The following is a 20300-nucleotide window of genomic DNA, read 5'->3' as shown; positions in this document are numbered from 1 at the left end:
TCCAGGTAAAGCGATTTACCTGGAATCTTAACTATTTTAAGTTGCATTCATAGAGTAAATTTGAGCTACAATTATTAATAAAGTTAAAATTATTGTAAAAATAATTAATTTCGATAATGGTGGTAATTTGAAGAACAGTTGTATGGATACTCTACGACGTTTCGAGTTCATCACTCCCGATCCTTCTTGTCTTTACATCGTGTAGCCGTTCCTGCCCCTTTCCAAACTTCGACGCAATCAATGTCGATCGCACGACATCGCAATGTTATCTCAATGATATAAACATTCGTTAATTTGATCCCTCTTGCCGCCCATCTCTTCGCAATTTCCCACTCTTGGAGTTCGTTAATGCCACCCTTTCGTGATGATTATCCACAAAACGTTTGTGACTATGTGACTCGATCTTTTCTTCTATGACTAGCTGAACAATTGCAACGGAGAAAATTAATGCTCTTCTATAATCTACTAGTTTACTCAATTCATAATATAAAATCTAGGGAATTATCAAAGAAATACTTTTATGTCTACACCCTAGCTTATTAGTCTTCATTTACTCTTTCATTTGTATTAAAACATACAAAAAAAATATGTAAGTAAAGTATTGATTTTTTAATACAACTTAGTGTTTATTTTAACTAAATTAAATGAGCAGAAAAGATAAGTTCGTAATTACAACGTAAATAACAGAATATTCATGTAATAAAAAAGTGAAAGCAAAGCAAGATATGTACTCCAGAAACACATCTTAGTAGAGTTCGAATTTAACAGGAACATTCGTTCATTAAGAAAACCCTATTTGAAAACACTAACTATTGCGTAAACCAGTCATTAACCATTCACTATTGAAACCCTATATTAAAATCTTCAATCTTTCACGAACTACCACTAATTAGAAAAAAATTAGCGTTATAACCAAAAACAGAGCCTCTTATTTTTGATCGAGTATAACACGCGTTAAATTACAATTTGAATCGACCGAAATCAAAATGCATTAAAGCAAGCAAACGATATTTACGGTCATACATTGGCTGAATTTGTTTGTTCAAACCGTACGCGCAGTTGACTATTCCGTGGAGAGGATTACAAATTATCGCGGTTGCGTCTCGCCACTGGAATTCGTTGAAAGCGATGAATCAACGAAATGTTGAACGTTTTGATATCGCGTAACGAGATCGCGCCCAAGTTAGAGGCGCGGACGAACGTGAGATTGGGCCGTGAGAAGTGAAGAAATGCTTCCTGCGGGCGCGAAGCGTTACGAACGAGAAACTGTAAAACGTCGCCGGGCCAGGGAGGAGCGAATCGTTCAATTTTTCGACCGAGTGCCACCAGTGGAATTTCATCGACGACGAAACGAGAACACTTTTCCCGGCGAACGAGCGGATGGAGAGGGCATTTCGCTGTATGCCGCACGTTCGTTGCCGCAAGAATCGATAGAGGAATGCGGCGTAGCGTGAAAAAAAAAAGAGAGGAAAAAATGAGGAACGAAGTACGCATTCCTCGAGGTAAAATCGAACGGTTTTTTTCCTTCGCTGCACACGCGTCTTTACTCACCGAGCGTCCCGCGATGACAGCCCCGCGAACACGCGATCAAACATCTACAGCGATGTTTTCTAGCATCTCGACTCGAAACGGGACACGTATTTTCATTGAAAACGATGAAAATCTAATGGTATGCGGGCGGACACGCAGAACACGGCCTGTTTGACACGAGAAGTAGCCTCGCTTCCCCTACTACCTCGAACATTACACTGGAATGCATGGTATTCGGTTGTTCCAACGCGCTCTACAGGCAAAACTGCTAACCGTCCTGTACGCCACACGTTCTCTGTGTAAATACGCTCTCTCTTTCTCTGTCCTTACTCCTTACCGAGCCCTTGTTGGTCTTCTTCGACTACGTATGCGTCCAGAGGCGTAGCAGTAGGGACATTGGTTTGTACCTAGTACAGTGCCCTCTATTCAAGACTGTTTCAGTTGAGAAATGGAAGGCGGCAAATTTTAAGATTTCATTATCAAGGAACAATATGTATTGTCTATTAATCTCTTACGGGAGAAATTTTTTTAACGCAAAATAAAATAATTGTACTTTATTTTACAAATGTATTCATTTAAGATATTTAAAGAAATCAAAGATAACAGACTGAAAATAGGAACTTTCCTAGGGAATATTTATCCCCAAAAATATATGTTGTATCTTATATACCTTGTATAATTTACAATTTGTATAATTTAAGAAAAACTAAAGCGTACGTATGTACATCCAGCTTATTGAGTAAGAGTAATTGATTTGACCGTACCTTCCTGCATCCATGTGTATACATACGTACCAGCGTGCTTCAAGAGATTTGTTCCAATAATGTAGTAGTCGCATAGATCTTTTTATACTAATCGGTAGAATATACTCCAAATATCTAAATTTTTTAATGTAATGCAAAATTTACTAAAAGAATCCTATTGATAACTGATTCAGTAATGACTGAATTAATCATATGTACATATTGTCATGTTTCCATTGAATAAAACGTAAGGTATTAAAAATTAATACCTATTACCAATTCTTTGCTTATCGTTGTAGGAAACACAAAGAAGTTTTCAATAACTAAAATATTTTCTTCGATTATAACATACGAAGCGTTTTAAGCAATAAAGGCGAAGGCAACAAAGGCTTGTTTAAAAAAAACGCATTTTAAACATTTTTCATAAGAGCGAACTTAATCAGTTATTCCTTTTTTATATGTTAACAATTACAACTGTGATACAAGATAGGTATAAAATTGAAATATTCCCTCTACCCTTTATTTAAAGAAGATGATTACTATAACAATGGATTTGCCTGGAACGGTCAGCTCTGTCAGAGTGATGGGTTCGCTTCTATTGCTTGGACTCTAAATGCTCAAAAGAATTTTTCTTTTTCTATAAAATTTCAATTTATATTGGAAAAAAGCGTAAAGTCTACAAAGCATAACTATATTGTTGTTACCATATTTTGCATACCTGTGTTGGTTGCCATAAATCAATTTCATAAAATAAAAAATTGACAACCGGTTGCATTATTTTTCCGACATTGAGCGGTTAGCTTACTGTCCGAAGATTGCATTTTGGTGAATATTCACAATATTCACTCTTGGTGAATATCTTCACACTAAACGTGTTTTTGCTGAAATTGTAATTTAATTAAAGGAGCAATACTGTGTACAAGTATGATTATAATATTTTCTATATCCCTTTCTATATCCTATATTATATAGATATATTTTCTATATCTATCTCAACCCCCCCCCCCCCCCCCCCCCCCCCCCCCCCCCCCGATGACTTTTGCAACTTTAATGGCATCAATGCCCCATATACAGAAACCACCATAAAAATTGTAGTGAAATTCCGAGAAGCCAGTCCAGAGATGTACAATCAAGTACACACGAACCATCCACACACACACACACGCGCACATCCACACATAAAAAATGTAGTCACCGATTTCTGGCTTTTTTGGACTGAGGAGACCTCAAAACATCGAGAAATATAAAAACCCGAGAGGGTCAAAGTTTGACCCATCACAATACTTTCCTTCTATTATATAATACCGGTCGAGAAGGTAACAATTTTCTACAAAATTGTTCGTTCTTACTACTCCAAACGCCTCATATATGAAATTTAGATCAATTATTTATTTACATTATCTTTTATGCTTGTAATTAATTTTTCGCATAGTAAATACATTAAACGAAAATAAATAAATTATAGTTAAATCGGTTTCATCCAGTCCGTGAAATAAGTCATTTCTCTACTATGAGATGGTTTCTCTACGATTTTGTGATTACACAAAATGAAAACATGTACATAACTACTCTGTACGAGCTAGTATAAAGCAGAAAATACCTGAGTCGCCTACAGGAAAAATAATTTTCTTTTCGGAAGACGGCACAATTTAGCTACATCATGGCAAATGTTCATTCAAAATATCTTTACATACATATATATTGATTTATTATTCCATCAATCTTTTGAATGACCCAATTCGATTTGCTATTATACAAGGTGTTCCAGAACTGGTGGTACAAATGGGAAGATAGTGATTCTATGTGCCAATTAAGTCGAAAATGTAGAATAAAATTATTTGTTATCAAGCTTTATTTTCGAGAAATATTTATATTCGATAGATAAGTATGAGTGTATGAAAATACAGGGTCTAAGAAGACTTACAGTCTGACCAGGTCTGATCATTGAGGGCCTGCACATGATCAGTAATATTGTCAATATCAAAACGTATTGACAATATTATTGAACGTGTTAGATTTACATATATTGAAAGAATGAGGATTAAATATACACGAAATTTTAATAATTTGTAACTCAAGTGCTTAGATTGAAGTGGGTTGACAAAATTACGATCAAATTGAATTAACAATATTATTGTCAATAATATTGATCGTGTGCAGGTTCATATTGATTTTTTCTCTTATAGGCTAAAAATATTTCCCTCTCTCCATTAATCCCTCAATGCCTAAAGCTATATGTACATCGGTATACTTTTGTCCCGCTAAAGTTCAGTCAATTGTCACGAAAATGAAGCATGATACTAAAAAATTTCAGTCTATATTTTCGACTTATATTTTCTTGTAGAATAATCACTATCTCCCTTGTAAGCACTATCAGTTATGTGCACCGTGTATGTAAGTTCATATGTATGTAGTACATAAATGTATCATTATTACATTAGAGATCACTCTGAATGTTTCAATGTGAGGCAGACAAAGAAATTTCCCTTTTCGAATCCAGTCTTACAAATATCTAATTACAATTTTTATTTCATTGAATTAGATAATATATTTCTAATCGGAAACAGACTATAGTTCCTGTACTTCTTAGTGAAAATCAATTGAGTTTTCATATTTCTTTTCGGCATCATAGGCTTTTCTCATTCGCTTTAAGATGAGCTTTTTGAAGTGATTTTTGAGTTGTTTTCTTACTAATTTTGATTTCTGTATTTTGTAATTCGATTTCTGTTATTTAATAATTCAGCGAATGTGCTTGTAATGTACAGAACAATTCGCTGTTTGTCCTAACACGTTAGTGTTATTGATCGGTCTTCCATTGTAGGTGATATATCTTTTTACCCCCACAGCACAATATGTAAGTACTATGTAACATAGAAGTCACAAGTTCTGTAACTTTCGTTACATGTACAAAATATAACCGCTATGTAAGATAATGGTCACAATATTCTGTAACTTTTGTTATGTACAGAGAACGTAGCAGTAACATAACTCATGAACAGATTGAAAAAGAGATTTCAAATGTCACACAAAACATGTACTTTTACGTAACTTTTTCACACATATACATATTATTTTAAACGTAAATGTTACAAAACGTAGATGTCGCAAGGATTAAATATATAATTTATTAAATTTATCACATTTATAACATTTATTAGAAACATTTTCAAAAAATGATATACATGTACAGAGTGAAGCACCTAAAACAGGCCACCTGTCTAATTCGCTTACTTGTAATAATAAGCAAAAAAGTGTCAGACAAAAGTTGTTTGATTTCGAGGGGTATATAATGTGACGTCAATCATTTTTTTTGTAGATAGAGGCGTAGAGAAGATATAAAGGCCAAACTTGTTTTTTTAAATGGAATGATATAGTTTTTTATTTATATTCTGAAAGAGCCTTTCAAAACGAATAAAATTACCAATAAACGAAGGTAATTCAAGATTTCACAAGGGCAACTATGACAGAAAATGGGTTGTTTTAAGACACTTTTATGTTCAAATCACACATCTTTTCTGCTTGATAGTGTCTTTTTGATATCGCTCTTGTAATCGTTCAAGCGTATCACCGAATGTAATAAACATTGAATCATACATAGCATTATCTGTACATACTAGTTTGAACGTATCGATTAATCAAAGTACATCCTTGTGATATGCGTTACACGAAAGTGAAAAAAGTCGATATGATTTTCATTTATGGCGAGTATCGTCCAATTATGAGAAAATCAGTGCATTTGTATGCGGAACGATTTCCCGATCGTATTTATCCCTCAAATTCTGTTTTCTCAAACATAATAAAGACTTTTCAAAAAACACGAAGCGTGGATAATAAAAAATGTAATCAAGTCAAGAAAACAACTGATAACGGAACCGCAACGAACATTTTAGCTACTGTAACAGTAGTACTTTGCGAATACTTCATTCCTACCATACATATGTCACTGCATCAAGAGTTACATGGTAATGATTTTCAAAACCGTGCACAATTCTGTGAATGGGCATTACGAATACTACAAGACGATATGTTTATTCTCAAAAATCTTATTACTGACAAAGCTACATTTACAACCCATGAACAAATAATTCTTCGTAATATGCGCTATTAGTCAACAGAAAATTCACATTGGTTGAGAGAAATGGACAGGTAAAAACCTTGGTTGATAAACTTGATAATAAAACATTTAATCCTTCTTTTATCGACGGGGTATTAAATAGTCGCAAGTATGTCCAGATTTTAACAGAAATTTTACCACTATTATTAGAAGGTGTTCCATTAAATATACGACAATGTGGTACCAGCAAAATGGATGTCCTGCTCATTCTACACGGACTGTTACTCCAGTGTTAAGCAGGATATTTAGAGATTGTTGGATTGGTTGTTCGGGGAATAATTGGTGGCTCGTACGTTTCCCAGATCTAACAGCTATGAATTTTTATTTGTGGGGAAAGTTGAAGCAGCAAGTGTACAACAAAATACCAACAACCAGAGAATACATGATGGAGGGTATAAGAAGAGCTTGCAAATGAAATTTGGCGTATAGTGTTTTCCGTATTGATACGCTTTAGTAAATACATCGATGTACAGAGTCATAAATTTGAACACTTGTAGCAATATATACACCAATAAGTAACTTAGTAAGATTTTACAGTTGACCTTGTGTAACCTTGAATGACTCATTTTCAGATCACTGTATTCGTCTTAAAAGGCTCTATCAGAATATAAGTAAAAAACTATATCATTCCTTTCAAAAAAACAAGTTTGACCCTTATATCTCCTCTACGCCTCCATCTACGAAAAAAAAAATGATTGACATCACATTATATGCTCGAAATAAAACAACTGTTCACACTTTTTTTTCTATTATTACAAACAAGCGAAGTATTTAGCTGGCCTGTTTTAGGTGCCTCATCCTTTATGTACATAATACACAAACGTAAACAGATTTGTTCTACTTTCTCACATAAAATCCTTCAGCATTAATTACTCTAAAACTCGAATCTTTTTACATGCATGACGCATGACTGGAGAGTAGCGGAAAGTGGAACTCTAATTATGTCCATTTTGTGGTAAAGTGCAGTAACGTGCAATTTGAACTGTGACAGCGTAACAGCCAAAACAGAACTTTTGTAAAATATATATGCATGTACATACTTTCTTATTATAATATCTTGTATATAATATAAATACCACGTATGTGTAATATAGTATTTATATATTTATAATATACCCCTATAGCACAAAAACGTAACTGTTACGTAACCAGATTATTTTAGTTATATAACTTTAGGATCATATAAAGATAATATAAGGGTAAAAATGTCCGCTTCATTAACCTATTGTGTGTCGCACCAGATACCTCAGGCTACATAAATGTGAGTCATATTTGCTAGGTATATTTGATGTAACCCCAGAGCCCCAGAGTAATAGCACTAACCTTATTATTACATATATAAATAATTACTTATATAATTAGCGTTTATAGGATATTTGTTTGAATAAATAAAATATATTTGAATTCTTTTCATTAAACCATTATGTTTTATTTTGTACAATGTACAGAGTTGTTTTTTATATATTGTCAGATATCATACTTAATTTAACCTATTTTTGTTTCGTTTCAAATTTTGTTTTCCGTTATCGTCCTAAGTGGAACCATTTCTAACCTTGTCTATATCAAAATCTACTTCTCTAAAGTTTTCAAATGTATCTAGGACTTTATCTAAAAAAATTTTTTACATAATAATGTAAATATACTATTAGTAAAAGATATTACTATAAAAGCCTGATAAATTCAATATGTAAATACCTTTTATTATTTTTACTAATCATAAGTTTGATTGTTAATTTTATTCTTACGAAAGTTCTGTTTTGGCTGTTACGCTATCGCAGTTCAAATCGCACGTTATTACACCTTATACTACAAAATAGAAATTTAGAATTTCACTTTTACCTATTCTCCAGTCATGCGTCATACATGTGAAAAGATTAGAGCTTTAGAGTAATTAATGCCGAAGTATTTTATGTGAGAAAGTAAAAAAAATCTATTTACATGTTTGTATTGCATTTATGTATATGTATATGATTTTTTGAAAATGTTTTTAATAAATATGATAAATGTCATAAATTTAATAAATTATATATTTGATTCCTACGACATTTACATTCCGTAATATTTATAGAAACAAGTTACGTAAAATTATGTGCTTCGTGTAACTTTGAGATGACTTTTCAAATCTGTTCATGAGTTATGTTACTACTATGTTCTATGTAGATAACAAAAGTTACAGGGCATTGTGCTCACTTTCTATTTTGTACATATATCAAAAGTTGCAGAACATTGTGACCACTGTGTTACGTAACGGTTATATTTTGTACATGTAACAAAAATTACAAAACTTGTGACTCCCATGTTACGTAGCATTTATATGTATAGGGGCATTGACACATATGGAAAGATTATGGAAAATTTAGAATGAATATTTCGTTGAAATTCATCATTGAAATTGGCCAAGTTTAATCTTTTAGTTTACCCGTTATATAAGCTACCTGCCGGCAACCGCAAGGTGTTCATAGAAGCAATAGATAAGTGGAGGCATTGGACTTATGCATACGCTATCAATAACATATACATATGTATAGAGTATAATTTAACTGTTAGTACATAAATTTTTTGCAAATATTTTGGACATTAAGGCCTATTATATGCAAAGAAAAAGGTTATTCAAAATCACCTCCTTTATAACATATTTAAAAATCATCAAAATCGGTGAGGAATCGGTACATCAAGAAATTGACCAAAATTATATTTAACGAGAATATTTTTTCTGTAATATTTCTTTATTTTTATTTCACTTAGGTTATTCGAGTTATAAAAACGAGATCAAAACATTGGTTATAATTGCTTATATTACTTTGTTGGCGTATCTGCATAAAAGTTTCTGCTTAAAAATCATATCTTCAAATCACAATTATAAATTACAACGGTATTCGTTTATGTCAAACTCTAATCTTACGTTAAAAAATTAAAACAAATAGTACTCGAGAACTATTACAAATACAGTTTGGATGCGTCGAAGTATATTTGGCATTTTCAAATTCGTCTTAATGTATATTTTCGCATGAATATTAAAATTTAATTGTATACGTCTTTAAATACTGATACTATTGAACACAGTTATCCAATTATCCAGTGTGTAAACTTCATTTTAGCTACATATGTAACAAAGACACTTTCGTCCATGATAAAAATGTACAAATAGATTGATAAGCTTTTAAAGTATAACCTTTGACTGATCATTATCGTTGTCATCGCTTAAATTATCCAAAGCGTAGCATAGCTAAAATCAGAAGAATTAGAATGACGCTGGCATCTATTAAAACTAACTATTAAATATTTCAATATGTATTACAGGTATAATAAATACATACCTCATCCAAATCAGGTCTTTTGAGTATTTGCTCTAAGCCTGATAGTTTTTCTAAATAGTTTGGAATATTGCACGCGTTAAGTACAAATGACAGACCGCAATTTTTATACTCTGTGATAATAGGCACAGAACATGCTGTACAGGATGTGAATCTGTGTGTTATTGTTAGCTGCATATCATAATTCCAGAGAGACCCACGTATGGTGTGGGGCACACCTCCCAATAAACCGATTAATTTGCTGTTGTTTGGACTAATATTATCTCTGTTATTTCCCATCAATGCTCCTGCCTCGATGCTATTAATTATAAAGCTTTAATAAATATTAGGAAATCGAATAAACGATACAAATCTTATGAAATTTTTAAAGATCTTATTTACCCTTGAGGATGCTGTAACAAAGCTATCAACAATTCTACCGCCAATCCTGCGGCGATTTGCGATAAACCTGGTCTGCTAACAGTGCATTGTTGATCTAATGTTCTATCAGTTTGCGACTATGAAGCAAAATAATTGTAATTAAAAATAAGTTGAATGATAAGAAACAAAATTATTTGACTTTCCGATAAACGTACATTTCCAGGTTGCGTTACATCATTACAGAAATAACAACCAAGGTCTAAGCCAGAGGGATTTTTCACATCTAAATCTGGAGAAGATGGAGTAGAAGCATTGCGTGTACCATGTCTTTGTACCGTAAATGAATCAAAACCTAAAGCAGCATTAATAGCAATTTTATTCATTGCTGCACATAATACAGTCGGCAACCATCTAGCTTCTCGAGAATCCAGTAAAAAGAAAACTACATCGCTTTTTTTAATGAGCTCCTCCAATTTTTCTAGTGACTGTTTTGTCGACTCCAACATACTTTTACTAACAACATGACCTGGCATTGGAATGTGCAGGACTACACCTTCTGCGTTCTGTATTATACTTGTAATTAATAATTAGATAAACGTAAAATAATGAACATTTAAATACTCACAATGCTTGGTCTTATATTGAGTAGAGCATCTCTAGCTGCATATGCCTTTTTTTTATGCTTTATGGCATCTTGATGGTTATATAAACTTTGTCTTACAGTATTACTGTGAGAAACATTAGAGGCATCTACAAAAGTTATGTTGTTCACTCCCCAACCCAGAAGTACTCTAGCCACTGAACAACCCAAAGTTCCAGCACCCAATATAAGGCACTTAAGGTTACTAATTTTATTTAAATCTAAATTTGGAACAAGACGCCATTTCATTAACTTTAAATTTAAGTTTACTGCTCTGTCTGATAACCTGATAAATGGTAAGTGTAAACATTAAAAATTTTCAAATAAATAGAATTCATATTTAATTTATGTTTTCAAAAAGTTTACTTGGCTGGATCCATAGTATCTGATAAATCTGCAATATTGGGCCCCAGTTTACCATTTGTATTGTTTTCCCAGCCAACTAGATGACATTTTACTAAAGCATTTCGTGCCTCTTCCTGATTTTCACAGTCCTTAGATTTAAGCTTAAAAACAATACTCTTTTGTGTCTTAATTCCTCTTATAGATATAACTTTAATAGTTTTTTGGAAACAATACGTAGAACAGTGCCAAAATAATAAACATAAAAGATTACGTAGAGGCCATCCTGGTTCAGAACTTGTACATGGATCATAAAATGCAAAGTATATTTCATTGTATTCCTAAATAAATAGATAGAATACATAAAATGACCTATATGATACATATTATGATACAAAAATATATTTCCTACCTGTAACATATCATTTGTTTTAATTATGGTTACTCCTGTTGCCAAATCAACAATACTCATTTTATTTTCACAAGATATCAAAACTGTAAAGTAATTTTTTGATCTACTGTCCAAGTGAAGAAAGCCATTAGATAAGTCTTCCAAATGATTGTCTACAAATTCATTTTGAACTGCTTTTGGAGGTTCTTCATAATACAGTTCAGGTAATTTTAAAGAAGTAGGATGCGCAATCCAATAATGAAATCTATATTTCTTTAAATCAGAATATGCTAAAACTAAGAACAATGATAATCTCCAAGGTTCTTGCAAACTAGATCCGTTTACAATATTATCCATAATATCTTTTCCTAATGTGTCAATAAATGTTTCAGGATTCGTTTGTCGAAATGCTTCATAAGTATTTGTATTGATCATCTTTCCACAACAAGTTACAGAAGAATTCTGATGAATTGTTTCTATATCTCTAAAAATTACCTATGTGGAGTTAATTCCAACAAGTACTTGTTTTACTTAAGAAAAACAAATTTAATTATCTCTACAGTACTGATATATTAGCTTACTCATTGAATGATGTGAAATCTAATACCAATGGATTGGTATGCTCTTCATTCAAAGGCTGAAGACTGTAAGTACCCCATAAATTGATCACTGCTTTCTCATCTAGTTTGAACTTGTCTATCTTTAATTCTGCAAATTTTGCCCAAAACGTGTGATCCGTAGTAGATCGAAGTTTCGTAAATTTCACGAACTGAGACATCGTTGAACCTCAGACAAACAATATCGGATCTAAAAGTAATTGAATATTAAAAACAAACCGCTGTATAACCGGAGGTGGAACGGAACACGTAACATCTGTTCATTAAAATTTCAAATGATCAACCTGCCTTCTTATCTTAGTAACCTATAGAGATCGTTTATTAATCACGAATAAGTACCGAACTAATGGCAATTTTATATAAAGCAAACTTACACGAGAGAAACAATAATTTTGTTATCGTGCTTTATTGCTAAATTGCGACATTTGTCATACATAACTAAACACGCATGCGCAAATTCAACGTGAATTAATAAAAATTATTTATCGTTCAAAACGAAGGTGAAAGTACTTACTGTTAAAATGTTTACATAAACTCCCACTCCAATTCCCTTTCATTCCCATACATATATATAAAGCAATGAAATTATGTCAACAATTGTTATTGTCACAATGTATTATATTATACAATTACGTTTATTGTGCAAGTGTAAGCTTTACATTCTATTAATTTAATTTGAAATCTATAGATAAGGTCAACACGTTGTAAACTATATATGTTTACATTTCCAAAGTATTATCGTTTGAAATTTTAAACGTAGAGTTTTTACTGCACATTGTAGAAGTATGGACAACTTAAAAAAGGATTCTAGCCGGCCGCACTAACACTATCTTCCTCTCTCTTATTTAATGGTGCTGTGTAAGAAAAACGTAAAGATTGTCGATGCGGCTACAATCATACATTATACGTACAACCATGCATTTATATTGTCAAAACACACATTTCATACCTTAAGGAGGAAAGGTCTAAGAATACTGGCCAACTTGCAATAAAAATTCGTTTATAATTTTTACAACGTGAAAGTAATTTGCAGGTCATAACAAAAGCTTGGAAACAGATATTGTTCTCTTTCAAGTACATTTACAATAACGAAAATGATAATTTCTTTAGTTTCACACACTTTAATTTCATTACAGTCTTTGATGTAGATTGGAAACTGTGGAAATTTTAAATGATGAATCCTACCTATGTCAAATCGTATTTACGTAGCTTCATTCAGTAGCCACACATTACGTAGCTGTTTTCACGTTTCTACATCCTAGTTCCACAATCTGACTAGTCCCTCAATTTACTGCAGCTACATTCAGGTCTGTACACCATAGATACGCATATACCCTAAAAATTGGGACTTTAGAAACGCCGAAGACCGGAGTTTCGCCTCTGTAAGAATCCTACGTGATATAGGTATTTTTCAAATCTTGCTTGAATGTCTCCAAGATTTCATAGCATAATTGCTCGAAAAGTTGCAGAATCATTGCTACAAACTTACTGAAATATTCGGACAAGCAGACATAGAGTCATTGTTGTTACACCTCTAGAACATTGCCTGCAATGTTTTCAATCTTGTAGGAAATATTCAGAAGATATATCTCCAATATTCGGTGCTGTGTTGAAATTCGTGTAATCACAATTATTTCTTTGCCATAACAACTATAGATTATGGTTTCATTATTACAGAATTATTAAAATGATTTTCATTTGTGTAACTATATGTATATATTTTGTAATAAAATAGAGAAAATTAAAATTGCTTGAAATAATGCGTGAACCTCACATGTATGTATATATCTATCTAGAATCTAGATGTATGTACAGCACTGACGGTGACGTCATGAGGATAGTATGGCCGGACAGCATCGGCTGTCTGCATTGTAATCGTAGGTAAACGCTTTTCGGGGGTTCTAAGGGATATTTTTAAATAAATATGTCGGATTACTTAAAATCTGCTTTGGGATACTTGAATGGAGCTGCGAACACGAACGAATACGTTGGACAAATATTAGAAATCAACAATGTGAAACTACGCGTGACTAGGCTACTTGCCGAGGGTAAGTTTCGTTCCATCTTACTATATCTGGCTACTATTTGATTTCATTCAAATAAAGCTCTCTCTCGACACAATCAGTCCTTTATCGTCGTGTATTTCTTGTTTATAACAATATCTTAGTGACAACGTAAAATAATTTCGTACATCATTCTAATAATGTGGACCAGCCTTTTGACATGTGTCAAATGTGTTTTGACATTCAACTGTATGAGATGATGTAGAATAAATGGTATGACTTTAATATCTTGATAAAATGCATGAAAAATAACAAAACGTGTTAGTAAACACTGACTAGCAAATTAATTTTTCCATAATAATGTTCTATAATATTCAATTTTATTAGGAATATGCAACATGCAAATTTAATTCGTGTTTTAACAAATTTTTGAATGTGACACAAAAAGTCAATTACTACTATTTTTAACACAGAAACTACCAGGGGAGTAAAAATAACCTGTATGCTTATTCTTTACATACATTTTATTCTATGAAAGTGTTTTTTTTTATTAATGCTGAATAAAGATAAGGAAATGTATAAATATACATTATGTCTGTGATTTATGAATTTTTTTAGAAAGCTGTTTTTTGGTACTTTAATAAAAATACAGATACATTGATCTTAGTAGTTCTAGTGTTGAAGATATATAAATCATAAATCCATTGCAATTTTGAGACTCATGTACATTAAATATATTATTAATTATTTGATTATCAAAAAGTAATGTATTATTTTAATAATGGTAACATTTACTATATAATTAAAAGTATAAAATCATACATATTATATGTCATTGTTAAACTTAAAAGTAATTGGTGTAGTAGCTATAAACTTTGTTTTAGTAGTGAGTTTAATGTAACATTTAATTGTATATCTAAAACATTAAATACTTCACAATTCCGTACAATATTCTTTTATTTGGGAATTTTCATATGTATATAAATTTTATTTTCATTTTTTAATAGAAATATTTAATTATTTTAAAGACATTCATTGTTGTTAATGTTTAGATAATATATGTCAAACATTTGGTTAATAGGTGGTTGGGCTTTGGTATTTGCAGTAGAAGATATTAATACAGGAAAAGAGTATGCACTTAAGGTGAACAACATTACGTCCCTACTATATGTATAAATACGTATACAGTAACATTAAAACATTGCCTAGTATATATTACATATTTGCAGAGACTCATTGCTGTTGACGAAGAAACTAACAAAAGCATTATACAAGAGATAGAAACTTTAAAAAGGCTATCAAGTCATCCAAATATAATTCAATATTTGTATGCTCAACGTTTAGAACGTGAAGATCGTAAGGGATATGAATATTTATTGGTAACAGAATATTGCCCAGGTGGCACAGTAGCTGATGTTTTAAGAAATTTATCATCAAATTCCTTGACTTTACCCCAAATATGTAAAGTAGCCTATCAAGCAACAAGAGCTGTCCATCATATGCACACTCAACAACCAGACCCTCTTGTACATCGAGACATAAAATTGGAAAATTTTTTAGTCGGAAGCGATGGTTTAATTAAACTTTGTGACTTTGGAAGTGCTTCAACTCAACAGATTGTACCAAATCCAACATGGAATGCTCAAAAACGTGCTACCTTAGAAGATCAAATGGCAAAATATACCACACCTATGTACCGTGCACCCGAAATGATGGATACATGGAACAATGAGCCTATTGGCCTCCCGGTTGACTGCTGGGCACTTGGGTGCATCTTCTATTCTTTAGTAACACTGAAACATCCGTTTCCTGAAGGTATGTAATTAAATATGGAATAAGTAGTGACAAATTTATTGATCTAACTGTGTTTTCAGGTAATAAGCTTGCAATCGTTAATGGAAAATTCCCGCCACTTGCAGCCAATCCCCGTTTATCTTGTCTTCATGATATAGTAAAAGGATGCTTAGAAGTATCACCAGTTAAAAGACTTACAACATCTATGATATTGGAACGTCTTGCAGCAATCGCAGAGTCGAACAATTTTGATCCCAGAGAACCCCCGAAAATAGAAATCGTAGCTAAGACACCACCACCTCCTAGACCTGCTCCACCGCCTAGCACACCTACTCCTCCGCCACGACCAATTCCACCAGTAAATATACCACCTCCGAGACCTGCGCCGGTCCAAACAGCTGTCACGAAAATTCCAGTAGCTCAACCAACAGGCCTATTTAGTTCTTTAAAAGGTGGTGCTGGTAATATTCTACGTAACTTAAAGGACACTTCGAGTAAAGTGATGCACTCTGTGCAACAAAGCATGGCCAGAACTGAATTAGATGCAAGTTACTTAACGTCTCGTATATTAATAATGCCATATCCAGCGGATGGAATAGAATCTGCTTATCGGGCTAATCACGTGGAGGATGTCAGAGCTTTCCTTCAGGCTCGACATCCGCCTCCGGCTCGTATCCAGTTATACAATTTGTCTCGTGGTCGACCAAATGTATCTAGGCTTCCTGGTAGACATATTGATTGTTCATTCGCGTACGCCTCATCGGATTCGAATGCTCCACTGCTGTCTGCATTGTATCAAATTTGTCAGGATATTTATCGTTACTTGAACGCTGATTTTAATCACATTGTAGTGTTATATTGCACAGTAAGTATATTTCATCTAAATAAATTATAAATATATAACACGTATACTCGATCAAACGAATACATATTTGTCTTTATTTATAGGATGGATATCGAGCAAGCGCTACAGTTGCATGCACTTTGCTGATTTACGCCAGAGCATTGTCTACTCCGGAAGAGGCGATAGCGTTATTTACAACTAGACGTTGTCAGCCACCTCAGTTGCAACCTTCAGAATTGCGTAGTATTAACTACATGAGCATGTTAAGTAGTGGTGTACATCCACATACTAAACCACTGGCACTTCGCTCTTTAGTTATACAACCCGTACCTTTATTTACTAGAGCAAAGGACGGTTGTCGACCGTATATTGATATCTATAGTAACGGTGCACTGGTATTCTCTACTAAACGACCAGAATACGAGGAGATGAGACTATTCGGTATGATGGAAGGAAAGGTCCCTTTGATTTTAGGAAACGCGACAGTTCGCGGAGACGTTACTATAGTGATATTCCATGCCCGTCAACAACTTGGACGCGTGATCGGTATCAAAATTGCATCTTTACACTTTCATACGGGTTATATATCATTATCTGACACCGCTTTAACATTCGATAAGAAAGATCTAGACGATGCGCCTGAAATTGGCGGTAAATTTCGCGTTGTTTTAAACATTATGGTAGCTGAAGAAAATTCAAAATTAGTTAGAGTACCAGCACCATGGGAAGCAGAACCATCTTCGTCGAAATCAACGCCCGACCCGTTATTTGGTTCAACTTTAGAAATGGAAGAAACATTAGAAAACTTTAGAAGTGCCAAGCCTGAAGTGGTAAGCCATAAAAAATTTAAACAGTTGGTACAATATCTTTAATATTTATTTTACATGTATTAGGTTCAAATAGAAGCAGCAGCTGCATCCTCGACCGAAGTACTGAGCAACATTAATGTACAACAAGAAGTGTCTCAGCAAGTAGATAACATAGAGGAAGAAAAGAAAGAGGAAACTAAAATGCAAGAGGCCGATTTATTAAATTTGGGAATGCCAGAATCCAGTACCTTAAATACTCCACAATCTATAGCGAATCCAGAATTAGATATATTTTCTAACTCTAGTCAGAACGAAAATGATCTCTTGGGAGGTTTTGGTGTTTTTACTCAACAGGAAACAAAAAACACGGTACCCATCGTAAGTGATCCTGTCCAAAATGATCTATTGTTCGGACATGATCAGCCTACCAGTAAAAACGATAACACTTATAATAATCTAAATATGAATAACTTCTTTAATCAAAGTCAACCCACTACCGTTAAACAAGAAGTTAACGATTTTCTATTCGATCCTTTGGCTGGAAATTCCACAAATAATTTTTTGGGGGGTATGCAAAATATGAAACCGAACGCTGCAAAATCTCCGAACGCCGAGGAGAACTTTCCACGAAACTCGAGTGTTCCAAACTTTGGAGCGCAGAACAAAGATCCGTTCGCAAATCTTGCAAGTTCTATGGGGGCTGGGCTAACGTCCAGTTGGAATGGAACCCCAAGAAATTCTAATACTCCACAATCTGCTAGCCCTGCACCGGCGAGTACACCAATTCACTCAAGTCCTAATGCGCACAAACCCAATGTAACTAGCGAGACTAATGCTGCAGATAGCGGTGCATCTGGCAATAAGTCAACTAAATCAAGCGGTGACGCTTTCGAGGATTTACTTGGTAGTCAGGGATACAACTTCTTTAAAAAAGCAGAGAAGGATAGTCCGAAGACAATAAATCAAATGAGGAAAGTTGAAGCTGCGAAAACTATGGATCCAGATCGCTTGAAAATAGCTGAGTGGACGGAGGGTAAAAAAGGAAATTTACGTGCTCTCTTATGTTCAATGCATACCGTTTTATGGCCGGAAGCTGAAAGATGGCAACGATGCGAGATGCATCAATTAGTTACGGCTGCTGATGTTAAGAAAGCGTACAGGAAAGCCTGCTTGGCCGTGCATCCGGATAAGGTGTGCAATTGCATGTATAATGTTAATACATATCAGTTTGAATGATATTTTTACACGTTTCTCTTTTTTTATAGCAAGCAGGAACGCCCAATGAGAATATAGCGAAATTGATTTTTATGGAACTTAATAACGCTTGGAGCACGTTCGAAAATGATGCATCGCAACAAAATTTATTTAGTTAATTTTGGTAACTGTTATTTGTTACAGAGAGTAAAAGATCTATGTCCACGATTTAAAGGTAGTTCCTAGTGGAAAGACCCGAGAATATTATATGTAATTGTAAGATAAACTCCGTGTTACATTCCAGCTATGTTCTCTTAGCTGTAGCGACAAAATAACAGACTCATAGCAGAGGCGAAATGTTGAAGCTGCATTTGAATGGATATCTACCTGTGTATATGCATCTTTATCATATAAAGCCTTGTAAGATCATTTAATGTATTAAGCGTATTGCGGCATAACATATATGTATATAAGGCAAATGTAAATTAAGAAAGATTCAAAATATATAAAGATATTTTCTGGCCAAATAGTGTTCAAATTATCACCTTTACCTTGCACCCTTAGTAATGTAATGAAAAATTATTTATTTTAATTTAATTTATAATTAATTCAAATGTCCATCTAGAGGGATGAAACGATTTTGCACTTTTTTGTAGTATGAAAGAGCATCGTACATATAGAACAACAATTACGGAATTCAATTCTGTATTGTTTTTTTAAATGCCAGTAAAAATATTTCAAAGAAGCAATGCAATCTATGAAAGGTATAAAATTGAACAACGAAAGACTAATACTATCACTGTTCAATGTTTTTGTAGTTACGTACACGAGGAATGTGCATATAGACCTGTGCTGCGCGAGTAGTATTGGAGTGAAATTTAAAGGGAGGGGCTGCTCGAAAATGGCTGTTATGCACAGGGTAGGACATCCAGTAGAGGGCAAGTGACGGTTCATCCCTGTCTTCCACACTAGCCAATTGACATTATTTTACGACAGTTGATACGGTTACCTAATCGATAGCTATTATGTGGCGACTAAGAAGCAACTTTCGGGCTCTTCTTCACCCACCCCCGGATCTACGACATATGATTCGCTCCATTAGAAGGTAAACTGACTTTAATATAGTTTCGCGTTAAAATATCAAAAATCATATAAACCGATCGATTAGATTCTTTCAATTTTATGCACAGTACGTTTTCTGTACGAGAAATAGTACTTGTACAAAAAAGGAGACTTTTTTCTTACTAAAAAATAAAGTGTTTTGAAAACGGTAGATCACAGTTTTATTAAGAGAAAATATAGAATAAAAGAATGCTTTTAACGAGCACTGCGTGAATGACAAATTTCATAGTGACATTATCTATGATAAAATATTGGATATTTAGTTTCTCCATGCTTTGTATTAATAAAATACTAATACTCATTTTGAATGTGTTCAGAAGTAATAATAACTGATGCATATCGATGTATATTGTTTGTGTGATATAAGCAAAACATAACTACATCTTTTGATTTAAATTATAGATTACAATTAAATGTGAATCATGTGAGTCAAGAGAGTTAAAGAAATCAAAAAGAATTGAGGTATAGAATAGATAAAGATGT

The 20300-nt window shown here is 33.4% G+C and overlaps 3 protein-coding genes across 7 annotated transcripts in view; 1 reads left to right on the top strand and 2 right to left on the bottom strand.

Annotated features, from left to right (window-relative positions):
• Positions 1–1811, bottom strand: part of LOC143180841 (uncharacterized) — a 41909-nt gene extending 40098 nt beyond the window's left edge. For both annotated transcript variants that reach the window (XM_076380841.1, XM_076380840.1), the window contains exon 1: positions 1552–1811. The gene's annotated coding sequence lies outside the window, so the exon portion shown is untranslated. The remainder of the gene's footprint in view (positions 1–1551) is intronic.
• Positions 1812–9101: 7290 nt separating this feature from the next.
• Atg7 (Autophagy-related 7) lies at positions 9102–12620 on the bottom strand. 4 transcript variants are annotated; one of them, XM_076380837.1, is made up of 9 exons: positions 12566–12620; positions 12016–12241; positions 11456–11918; positions 11068–11384; positions 10687–10987; positions 10277–10624; positions 10083–10198; positions 9705–9999; positions 9102–9613 (listed from the first exon to the last, which is right to left on the bottom strand). In XM_076380837.1, the coding sequence occupies exons 2-9, from the start codon at positions 12210–12212 to the stop codon at positions 9548–9550; spliced, it is 2103 nt and encodes a 700-aa protein (XP_076236952.1). In that variant the 5' UTR covers positions 12213–12241; positions 12566–12620; the 3' UTR covers positions 9102–9547. The 4 variants fall into 4 exon arrangements, with proteins under 4 accessions (XP_076236952.1, XP_076236951.1, XP_076236949.1 ...); XM_076380836.1 differs by lacking the exon at positions 12566–12620 and adding an exon at positions 12426–12519; XM_076380834.1 differs by lacking the exon at positions 12566–12620 and adding an exon at positions 12340–12494.
• A 1255-nt stretch (positions 12621–13875) lies between these two features.
• On the top strand, positions 13876–19222 carry Aux (cyclin-G-associated kinase). Its single transcript, XM_076380833.1, has 7 exons — positions 13876–14099; positions 15136–15197; positions 15284–15869; positions 15929–16713; positions 16797–17522; positions 17586–18692; positions 18767–19222. The coding sequence occupies exons 1-7, from the start codon at positions 13976–13978 to the stop codon at positions 18872–18874; spliced, it is 3498 nt and encodes a 1165-aa protein (XP_076236948.1). The 5' UTR covers positions 13876–13975; the 3' UTR covers positions 18875–19222.
• The last annotated feature ends 1078 nt before the right edge of the window (positions 19223–20300 follow it).

The sequence above is a fragment of the Calliopsis andreniformis genome, chromosome 6 (genome assembly GCF_051401765.1).
Source record: "Calliopsis andreniformis isolate RMS-2024a chromosome 6, iyCalAndr_principal, whole genome shotgun sequence".
NCBI classification, from domain to species: domain Eukaryota; kingdom Metazoa; phylum Arthropoda; class Insecta; order Hymenoptera; family Andrenidae; genus Calliopsis; species Calliopsis andreniformis.
The sequence above is the reverse complement of the archived record's forward strand: the minus strand, read 5'-3'. Positions and strand labels throughout refer to the sequence as shown.